At 32.2% G+C, this 11,531-nt stretch overlaps 1 protein-coding gene across 4 annotated transcripts; it reads left to right on the top strand.

The window, feature by feature from the left end:
- Positions 1–217: 217 nt before the first annotated feature.
- Positions 218–4,490, top strand: LOC131631910 (serine/arginine-rich SC35-like splicing factor SCL28). 4 transcript variants are annotated; one of them, XM_058902691.1, is made up of 7 exons: positions 218–500; positions 782–859; positions 1,230–1,394; positions 1,494–1,555; positions 1,676–1,715; positions 3,245–3,658; positions 4,257–4,490. In XM_058902691.1, exons 1-7 carry the CDS (start codon positions 325–327, stop codon positions 4,264–4,266), a joined length of 945 nt encoding a protein of 314 aa, XP_058758674.1. In that variant the 5' UTR covers positions 218–324; the 3' UTR covers positions 4,267–4,490. The 4 variants fall into 4 exon arrangements, with proteins under 4 accessions (XP_058758674.1, XP_058758661.1, XP_058758668.1 ...); XM_058902678.1 differs by having other exon boundaries at positions 3,236–3,658; XM_058902685.1 differs by having other exon boundaries at positions 219–500; positions 1,491–1,555.
- Positions 4,491–11,531: the final 7,041 nt, after the last annotated feature.

Here is an 11,531-nt window from a genome sequence, read left to right as displayed (position 1 = left end):
ACATCAATAATCAAAACAAAAAAAAGATAAAATCAAGTGAAAAATTGTAGGTGAAAAGAAATTGTATGAATCAAAGGGTATGGAATATAAACAAGGTACATTTGATAAGGGATGTTAATTAGTAATTCATTGTAACAAATAAAAAAATGTTTAATTTCAAACAATATTCAAGTCTTGTGGTCATATAGCTGACGCATACCCCAATATAAATATTTGTCCTCTCAACTAAATTATTCTCAATCGTATCTCAATTTTGTTATTCGGGTTATTAGGGTTTTTGTTCTTTCCCCACAACTCTCTGTGAAAACCAGGGTTTTTCTCCGAATGGGAAGATATCGTAGCCGTAGCAGAAGCTACAGCCCTCGCCGCCGTAGCAGAACCCCACCTCGCGGTCGCAAGCGTTATGACGATGATCGCTATCCTGATTCCAGGTCTCGCAGAGACCGTCGTTCTCCTCTCCCTTCTGGCTTACTCGTCCGTAATCTCCCTCTTGATGCTAGGTTTGTTTTTTTACATCTATTCATGTTTCTTGTTTCTGAATTTCATTTTTTTTAATATTAAGTTTCCAGTAATTAAGCTCCAACATTATACTCTAGTTTATGTATTGAAACCCTAAAACGATAGTGCTATCTTGTTGGTTGACAAATTGAAATCTTTTATTGGATATGGAAAACAATTTTTTGTTGCTATCTCATCAATGGAGTGGAATTGTTCCTTTCATTCAATCGAATTTTGACTGAAAAGTGAGAACTAAGTTTACCTTTTGATTTATATGATGCAGACCTGAAGATCTTAGGGGGCCATTTGAACGCTATGGTCCTGTGAAGGATGTTTACCTTCCTAGAAATTATTACACTGGGTATGTATGTTCTAAGTTTTGTTTCATATTTACTGTTACAACTCCTGTTTTTAATAAGATAGTATGGAATTATGTGAATTTGATAGGGGCATGTGGACTGGAGTGTTGAAAGTCCCACATCTAGTATGCCCAGTGAAGTATTAGGTGTTGAAAGTCCCACATCGAGTATGCCCAGTGAAGTATTAGGTGGTTTGGGGAACCCTTTCTTGAGAACTACTTAAATACCTCACTGAGCATGCCATGCTGCTCGATGCGAGACTTAGCACTGCTTAATGCCCAAGTCCCTATCGGTATTGTGATTAGGGACTTATTTTTAAATTGTGATTGGGTTGATTTCAGTGATTTTTTTTTTTTTGAAATGCTTTTATAGTGAACCTCGTGGCTTTGGATTCGTGAAATATCGATATGGTGAAGATGCAGCAGAGGCAAAGCAACATCTGAATCACAGTGTCATTGGTGGACGTGAAATAAGAATTGTGTTTGCTGAGGAAAATAGGAAAACCCCTCAGGAAATGCGTGTCACTTCTCATGGAAGGTGTGATTACAGTTATAAGTGGTAGTAAATTTTTAATTTTGCAATTATGGAATTTCTCATTTCTTATCAATTTTTTATTTATAATTTTATTATTAGTAGCCGAAATGGAGGTGGTAGCAGAAGGAGAGCTCGGTCAAGATCCCCACGACGTCGTTATCGATGTCAGTATACATATTCACCTCAGCTTCCAAATCGTATTTTAAATACAATTACATTGTATTTATGCTTTAATTGAGAAGCCAATCCATTTATTCATGTTATTATATATGCATTCTTTGCAGCCTACTCTAGGTCTCCATCACCTGCCAGGGACAATTCAAGGTTTGATTTATATTTCCTTGTGTGTATTAGAGTATGTTGTTGAGCATGTTATCAAATTTATTTATTATTTATTATGTATCATAATGTTTGAGGCAACTGACTATATTTGATTGCATTTAGTTTCTCAAACATTATTTGTAATTGAAATTTAAAAAGTAATTGCATTTCATAAGTTGGAGATGACCTTATTTTAGCTGTAAAATGTCATGTTTAGAATCCTTAGTAGTTAAGGATGTTTGATACTTGGTTGGAAATCGTTATAAACAAAGTTGATCAGCAGAGCCACAGGCGGAGAAAGGGATTTCTCTATTCAGTTCTTTTTCTGTCACGCTATTTTGTTACTTTCATATTAGTCCGTCCTTTGGTAAATTTGTCTATCAGAACACTTATTTGTTGTGTTAGGCTTGGTTAACTAAGATGGCTGTTCACGCACTTCTGTTTGGACTATGTTTTTTCTGGTGGATGGTTGAAGTGGCAAGAGCTGGTTCTTTAAATGAATATTTTATGTGATATGTGATAGCTGTACTATATCTTTGCTCAGTAAGAGTATAATTACCAAGGCTTACTTCTAACAGTTAGAGTGCCTTCCAATCCTATGACCCTGACAAGACTCCTATAATGTGTTTAAGTGAATTGAATGATATCTGCTTATGGTCTTCTTTATGCAGATAATAATGTGAATTGAAGAGTTTAAAGATTGGTTAATAAAGATTAACGAGTAAAGAGGCTTAAAGTGATGTGGTACTTGCTTATGTATCTTTCAAAGTCCCTCCATAAGAAATATCAATACCCAACTTGCCTTATTCTGCCAGTTGTGCGGCTGGTATTTTGTTTGTTGCTTTCGATTGGTCGAAATAAGTACTTCTTTTGATTCCCTTATACCGGTTTTCTGTAAAGAAGATTCTGTTTAGTTTGATATATTGTTTTTCATATACTATCCAGTTTAAAAAGAATATAAAGCTTATAGTTGGCCAAAGAAAATCATGCTCAAAGAATGGAAGCCAAAGTATTTACATGTAGAGATATGATGTGCAAGAAAGATAATTGTCATTTTTAAATAGTTGGGACAAAGAGAGCTATGAAGTTACCAGATGCTGATCTTGCAGTACATCATTTATAGCTGTCCATGTTTGGATTCAAGTGTCATGTAGTTGTCCAGAAAATTTTGGAAGGTACAGGTAAAGGTCACATTTTGGCTAATTAGATTCATAAGAGGAAGTAAGTGTTAGTACTAATAAGAAACAAAAAATGGTTTGGGCGACTGCCAATTATTAGTGTAGCTTATTTTTACTTTAACAGGAAATCTTAGTGTATTATGTTAGTTGAGGGAGTTGAACTCATAACCTGCTTACATGTTTAGTCTGTTGTACTTGCATATATTCTAATCTTGATTTGTGGGATGTCTGTGGTCGATGTTCTCTATATACCTATGTTATGTGTAGGGTATGCATTTGTATTGATTTAGCCTTTTCATTATCTTGATCGTATTACTGAGATGTCTAGCTGACATGTTGGTTTAGGGATGACAGGGGTAGGGGTGGTTATTCTCCAGAGCGTTCAAGATCTTATTCTAGGTCTGTTTCTCCCGGCGGTGGGAAGGAAGACAAGAGGTCCCCTCGTGCCTCTCCTGGTGGTGGGAAGGACGACAGGAGGTCCCCTCGTGCCTCTCCCGGTGGTGGGAAGGACGACAGGAGGTCCTTTCGTGTCTCTCCGGGCGGTGGGAAGGATGATAGGAGATCCCCCCGTTCCTCTCCTGTTGTTGGGAAGGACGACAGGAGATCCTCTCGCGCCTCTCCGGGTGGTGGGAAGGATGACAGGAGGTCCCCTCGTGCCAGGGAGAATGGTCGAAGTCCAGATGTTAGGAAAGATCAGTCACCTACCAGATCTGAGAGCCCTAGGGACAAAGATCGAAGTCCTTTAAGGTCTCGTTCGCGGTCATACAGGTATGAAGTTTCTGACCTTTTTAATGGTATTGTGTTATTCTACCCAATATATTTTAATTCAAATATGATCCCTAATGTGCCTTCCTGTTAAGGACTTTGAAGCAGTTTGGAATATAATAGGGAATTGTGTATTTGTAGTCTGAATTTTGTCTTTAATAGTGAGATTTTCTTTGGAGAGATTTGTATGTCTTTATTTGATTTAAAGGGCATTTTAACTTTACTCCCATGAACATTTCAGTGGTGGGCGTGGCCCTGACTGGTTTAAATGAGTTTCGTAAACTACTTTCTTAATACTGGCGTTGTTATTTATATTTCCGAGGTTGAATACTCTGTTCTAATTGTTTGCTAATTTCTAGTATTAGTTTATTACCAAATATCATCTGCCAGTCTTGTTGTAAATTATTGTCTGTCCCATTAGTATATTTTCTATACATGTGACTTTATAGTTAGGCTGACGATTGAATTCCTGTTCTTGTATTGAGCACAATCTCCATGTTTCACCATATCTCTGTACTTTGAAAGGGATTTGCTTTTTCTACTCAGTATTGAATTGAAATTAGAATAATCGGTGGTTGATTTTTTCTTTATTGTTATGCAGTCCACGCTGATTTTCCACCAAGCATGTGAAGTACGGGTGATACTGGAGATAAACTTGGATGTTTTGAAAGACACCGATGCATCTGTTATGTTTATTTTAGCCTGTTAAAAACAATTCCAATGGATAATAGTTTTAGACTTGGTGCTGCCATTTTAGTAGATACTGGCTTAAGGCCATTTTGTCTGTTTTTTGAATACTGGTTTTTTCTTAATGAAGTTGTAACTTGTTTTTTTAGCTATTATTTTGAAGAGCACCCATCTTTTAGTTTCACTATTCCATAGCACCCATCTTTTAGTTTTACTATTTACTGCTGGTCTATCTTGTGCTTCCATGAGTATTTCATCATTTTTTTTCAGTATCCATAAAACCTAAAAAATGCTTAGAGACGTTTTCACTTACAACTAGTCGCCAAGGCCTGTTTATGATATTGTGATGTAGGGTGTTTATGATATTGTTCGTTTGTTTTGATTTTTTTAACAAATGATTTTATAGTGTAACAATAATTTGTTTTATATAAATTTATAAATAAAATTTCCTTAAAAACTTTAAATGGAAAGTTGTTTTGAATAGTCCTTAAAATAACATATTTTATCACTTTGGTGAAATTTATTTTGGATATTAAAATTTTAAAAGATCATTCAATTTTGAAGCTATTTCAAATAATTCTTTATAAAAATCAATTTTAAAATACAATTTTTTTTAAAAATTTATGAGATTTCGACTAAGTTTCGATCTTTAATCATATATCTTTGTTATAAGATGTAAAAGTTAGTGTTTTAATTTTTTAAAAAATAAATATAAAAAAATTTATAATATTTTGAAAATATATTTTTTTTTAAAGTTGAAATAAACATGATCATAATAGTTTGGAGCTATGATTTTGGTATTCCATAATTGCATAGAATACTAAAGGAAACATGATATAGATTTAGGGTTTGTTTGGATAAACAACTTATTTCAGCTTGTGTTTATCAAAATAAGCGCATATTATAAGTTCGCATAAGCTATTTTTATTAGAAAAGATAAAATAAATTTAAATTGTTTTAATATATGTTATAGGTTCATATGCTCTCTTGAAATATTAATATATGTTATTGGTTTATATGCTCTCTTGAAACTTTGAAAAATGTTGTTTTGATTAAGTCTTCACAAAATTTAGATAAACTCAAATAAGTCCATCCAAACAATTCTTTAATGCATGATTTTGGTCGACCGACATTCATAGCATGAAAAATAAATATCATATACTTTCTTCTTAATGAAATATAAAAATTAACGAAGAGAACTTGGACAAAATATTATCTTTTATTATGATATTATCTTTTGCACTATTAATTAAAATACCAAAATAAAGTTTAATTATCTTCAAAAACTTAAGAAAAGAAATTGAAAAGGGGTGTAATCGGTTCAATTTGAAGCGATTTTTGGTCAAAAACATGTCTGAATCGATGATATCTCCATTAATTTGGGTTAGTTTGGTTTTTAATATTTTTCAAAAATGAAATCGAACCAAACTAACTGGTTTGGTTCAATTTGGTTATGTTCACTTGATCAATTTATAATGTTTTTCCCAAACATTATATTCATTAGTGTATTCTTCACTAGCGTGTTTTACGATGTATTTTATACTATTATTTTATAAAACAATATATGTAATATCCTATTTTTCTATTATGAGAATAAATGTAGAAAGTCTATTTAGTTGATATGGAACTAAGTGGCATATTGATTATTAAAGATAACTTGAAGGGTATTTTACTCTTTGTCCCAATTATGAGTCTTAAGGGTTTGTTTGGTTAAAGCCTTTCCATTTTGTTATAACACAAAAACAAATTTTTGTGGGGGAGAAGAGTAAAAACGTGAAAGAGAAGAAGGGGATAGGAAGATTAATCCAACCTTGCATGCAACCATAGCCATCCATCCTCATCTTTAGCTCCTGATTTTGCAGCTTTCCTCTTATATTTAGGTGAGTCTCATAGTTAGAGACTTGGGAAAATTTATGGGAATGATATGTTTTGGGGTTTTAAGGATTTGAGAGATAAACTATGATTCTTGCCCAACGCATGTTCTTGTTATTGTATAGTGACTTGGGGTGATATCTATTACTCAAACATGTAGTTAGATGCTTCATGCAGGTGATTTGGAGGGGTAAATGCACCCCATTGCAGAACTGGTGCATTATGCATTTTTCTGCAAAATCGCTATCTCGCTAAGCGAACTTAGGTTGCTAAGCGAGTGTTGTTTGTATTTTTCAAAAATCGCGAGCTCGCTAAGCAAACCTAGTCCGCTAAGCGAGATTGCGAAATGTGAACCTTTCTATTTTACGTTTGTGTAAGCCCGCTGGGACCTCACTGAGCGAGCCCTGTGTTGCAGAATTTTATTATTGTTTTCCTTGAGTGCATAATGTTCCGTAATGGGAATCGATTGTTTCCTCGACTATTATAGCTTGCCTAAGCATTGTATAGTGGTGTATTACCATGTGTGTAGTACGAATTGTTATCACATGTCTATATGAATCGAATATGTATGGATAACATAAAGTAGTGTGTTAGATTGTATATGCTTATCTTAGATATACTCTGTTAATGCACTTATGAGATGGAATTCGTGCATGGTACTGATTCTGCTTTGTGCCTATGGAATAGTCATGTTGTGATCAATGCTTGACTTTCGTTGTTCCGGTTGAACATTCGGGTTGTTTGTTTGGTATGGCTCTTCGAGCATGACTTGTGATATATGCTAGAATCGTAGTGGGCCTAGGCTATTAAGGGGTAAATCGCATAGAACACTTGATACCATTGCGATGTGCTTGTGAGGGCCTGCGGGGAATTTCTGACTTGCAGTATACATCAGCATTCTCGGTATGTTCTACGCACTTGAACTACCATTGCGTTGTGCATGTGGAGGTCTTATAGGGCGTTTCTCCACTAGCGGTTACACATCAGTGTGCTTGGTAAGGTGGAGAAGTAATGCCATGTAGGCAATATTACTTTCGATTCGCCTCTAGTGATGCCACGTAGGCAAGATCACTAGTCTTTCATCCGGTGGGCTCGTGTTGTCAAGACGGCGTTTTGTACTGAGCTGGGTGTGTCCCCACACGTGCGTTTTGATGATTGACGAGGCCGTGACGTCACGTTGGCAATGTCACCACTGTAACTCATCGCGAATGGGTTGCCCCTTAGGACTCATTCGCTCTATCGTGCACTGTGTCGGTACAAGTCTCTTGCTATGCACGAGTGTAACTCACCGAGGGGTGGATTGCGTAGCCTAATTAGCGGGCTGTAACTTACTCTTGGATTCCTCGTACATGGGTACGGGTTTGCATATGATTGTTTGTTTGTTGTTATCGCCGCATTGGACAGTTATGTGACTTCTAATGGTGGTGTTACCTTGTTTGTATTTGTATCTGGCTGCGAGGTAACCCGGATTCTCGGTGAATTCATTTGCTTGCATATTCCCTGTAGAACTGAGTGAACCCGTAGGATAGGGAGACTCTCTGAGATTTAGTAATCTCACCCCATTCCAATTAACTTTTTCAGGTGGTTCAAGGCAGGATCGTGGAAAGGGTAAGATGACTTAGCTTTGTCGGATGGTGTTTCTTGGCGACGTGATGATCTCTTCTTTTGATCTTTTGTACCTTCAGCTTGCACTATGGATATGTATTAGTACCTTATCGGAACTTGTGTATTTTGGCCAAGACAGTTTGGGCTTTTAGAATTTATACTAATACTACCATCTATTCCGCTGCTTATTGTATGATTTTCGTTTACTATTATAATGCCATATATGTATATCCTAGGCAATGTATGTATGGGGTGTTACAATATATTTCATGTAATTTATTTTATGCTCTATTTTTTAAACCAAATTACAAGTTGTTCTTCATCCATATAAAATAGTGATATGATTTTCATTGCATCATGAAATAAGTTCGCTATCGAATATAAAAGTTGTCACTTGACATCAGAAGGTTGGAAAGGGATTTGAAAGCTTTACAAACAAAACATCAAAATAACAATTTTTTTAATATACATAACTTAATATGTTTCACACCTCAAACACACATCCAAACTATTTTATAACAAGACTAGAAGAAATTTTATTGAAGAAGAAGAAGAAACAAAAAAGGTAAAAAATATGAAAACTAACGAAGAGAATTTGGACACGTAGAAGACGACCCTATCATATCTGAATGACGGTGGAGAGAGCAACAATAATGGTAGCAAGTTCTTATGACTTAAGGTTTCTACTTTCCATGTTTTGGAGTTTGTTTATAGATGCATGTTTCGCTGAAAGGAAGGAAATCTAAACAAAGATAGAGAATAGTTGGACTGATTCAAAATTTAGATTTAATGATGAGTGAAATAAAATATTTAGAGCGTAATTATAACCTATGAGTCGACTCATCGGTTTGACGGTTTCTAAACACTAGAACCGAGAGCTAAACCAAACCACATTGATTTTTATTGGTTCAGTTTGATTTTGGAACCGAACAAAAAATAATAGGTTTTTTTTCCGATTTGGTTTGGTTTAGATTGTCGTTTTAATTAGTTTTGTATGATCCCTTTACACTCTTTGAAAAAACCATATGAATAATGTCATAAGGTATTTTCACAAGTAATAAAAAACAAATAGTCAAACTTATGCTGCTAAGTAAGCTTAGATAAATCAATACAAATATTTTATCTCATTATTTCTTTTAATTTGTTAGTCTATTTAAACCTTAATTGAATTGCTTATTTATTTATGTTTAAATGAAATAAATTTTTAAGTAGGTTAATAAGTCAATTAGATAAGTATTCGAAAAGATCATGCACATGCCTAAAAATAAATCTTTGATAGGCGCACTACATGTGGTCATACTCATGCTTTGAATTTTTTATTAGGTCAATCTTAACCTTGACAAAAATTAATTCGACCCATCCCCCTCTATCTACAAGCTGAATGATCTATTTATAAAATAAATTATTTTAAAAGTAATGATTCTTCCATTTTCAATTATACTTTGTAATTTATAATTAATAGTATTATCATTATCCTTTTAATATTATTATCTTTTGTTTTGCATTACCACTATTTAATAAAATAGTTCTATAAATTTTTTTTTCATTTTTATTTATACAAATTTTTAAGAATTAATAGAAAAGGTTTATAATATTTTTTTAATTGGGTTAATACCTATTTTTCCCCCTGCCATATAGGCGACATTTGAAAAACCCCCCCTGCAAAAAAAAAATTGCAAGAATTCCCCTAACATTTGAAGATTCTCTCATTTTAAACCTTCGTCAGATCCAGTCATCCAAAATGCTTACGTGGCATGTATTTTTTTGATTTTTTTCGTTGACTGTGGCAATTATTATTAGGTGAACACTCCGGTACCCTTGAGTTTAGTTGGGTACCGGTACCCTCGTCCAATCAAATAGTTGAATTCAATGCCACATCACTTATTTATTTTATTTTATTTTTAAATAAATTAAAATTAAAATATAATTTACACTAAAGGTACTGGTACCCAACTTAAACTCATGGGTACCAAAGAATTTACCTTATTATTATTATTTTATTGTCAAGTTGTTAAAATGCTAAATATTAAAGCTAAAAAACATGGTCTCAATGGGAGTTGAACCCATGACACCAAACTTACTAGAAGCACAACGTTACCACTCAGCTGCAGCTTTGTTCTTGTCATTTAGTTGCCTTTGGTAATACTTAATAGATTCTGAAAACGTTATTATAAACCAAAGAATCATAGTTAATTGCTATTTAAAACGTTATTATAAACCAAAGAATCATAATTAATAATAGATACTTTTATATGGTTCAGTTAGTATAAACTAAATTATTAATCATTATATAAAACATAAAAATATTTTTATATGGTTTAGTTAGTATAAACTAAATTAATTATATTAATTAATTTAAAACTAGTTTAATTAATCTAGTTAAATTAAAACTAGTTAAAATATAAATGCAGTATGCTATTTAATTAGTTATTAAATAATAATGTTTTAAATATAATATAACTGCACTATGCTATATAATATAAATGCAGTATGCTATTTAATAACGTTATAAATATAATAACGTTTTAAATATAATAACTAAATTTAATTAAAACTAGTTATTTAATTATAATAAAACGTTTTAAATATTAATGTACTAAGATTAATATTTAAACTAATTTATGTAATTAAAAATAAATCAAATTAAAACTAACCTAAATTAATTATATTAATATAGTTAAATTAAAACTAGTAAAACCTATTTAAATTAAAATGCAGTATGCTACTAATACCATTCAAAATATTCAATGAACAAAATAGACCAATGGCTTAGTGAACAAAACATTTTTATTTAATAATTAAAACGTATGTTTTTACTTAATGTTTAAATACATTTTATTTAATTTAATACATTTTAATTGTATTTGTTTAATAACTTTAAATATTAAATAAAAAATATTTTAATACATTTTTATTTAATAATTAAAACGTGTGTTTTTATTTAATATTTAAATACATTTTATTTAATTTAATACGTTTTAATTATTTATTTACAAATTTAAACGAATACAATTTAAAACTATAATTAAAAAAAATATTGTTGTAAATATTAAAATCAAATAATAAATATTAAAAAAAATACATTTTTGTAATAATTAAAAATGAAAATAAATAAAAAAACAGAAAAATGAAAAAATGAAAAAAAATTGTTAGAAAACATAACATGAATATTTAAATTACTGTAAGAGAATATTATAAGATTTATTCGAAGCATTAAAAAGACAAGTTAAATCAAGTGGCCTAGTGGTTTCAGCCTTGTGTTGGTATATTGATGGTGTGGGTTCAACTCCCACCAAAGACAAATTTTTGGGCATTAATATGCTTTCTAATATAAACTAAGAATTTATATAATAAAAAATGCTTACTTGGCAATAAAAATAATAAATAAATAATATAAAAATGAGAGAATCTTCAAATGTTAGGGGAATTCTTGCAATTTTTTTTTTGCAGGGGGTTTTTCAAATGTCGCCTATATGGCAGGGGGAAAATAGGTATTAACCCTTTTTAATTTGTCTAAAATATTCAAATAAGTTACTTTTATTATTTATTAGTACGGATGGAGTGATATAAAAAAGACAAGGCACATGTTCAACGTGATAGAGCGTTATGATTCTCATGATTCAGATTCACACAGCAAAACAATAAATGCTCTAGGATTTGATTTAAACTTTCTTTGAAAGAGGTAGTAATTCTCTCGAAAAATATAAAGTAG

The sequence above is a fragment of the Vicia villosa genome, linkage group LG1 (assembly GCF_029867415.1).
Source record: "Vicia villosa cultivar HV-30 ecotype Madison, WI linkage group LG1, Vvil1.0, whole genome shotgun sequence".
Taxonomy (NCBI): domain Eukaryota; kingdom Viridiplantae; phylum Streptophyta; class Magnoliopsida; order Fabales; family Fabaceae; genus Vicia; species Vicia villosa.
Note: the sequence above shows the minus strand (reverse complement) of the source record. Positions and strands in the feature narration are given on the sequence as shown.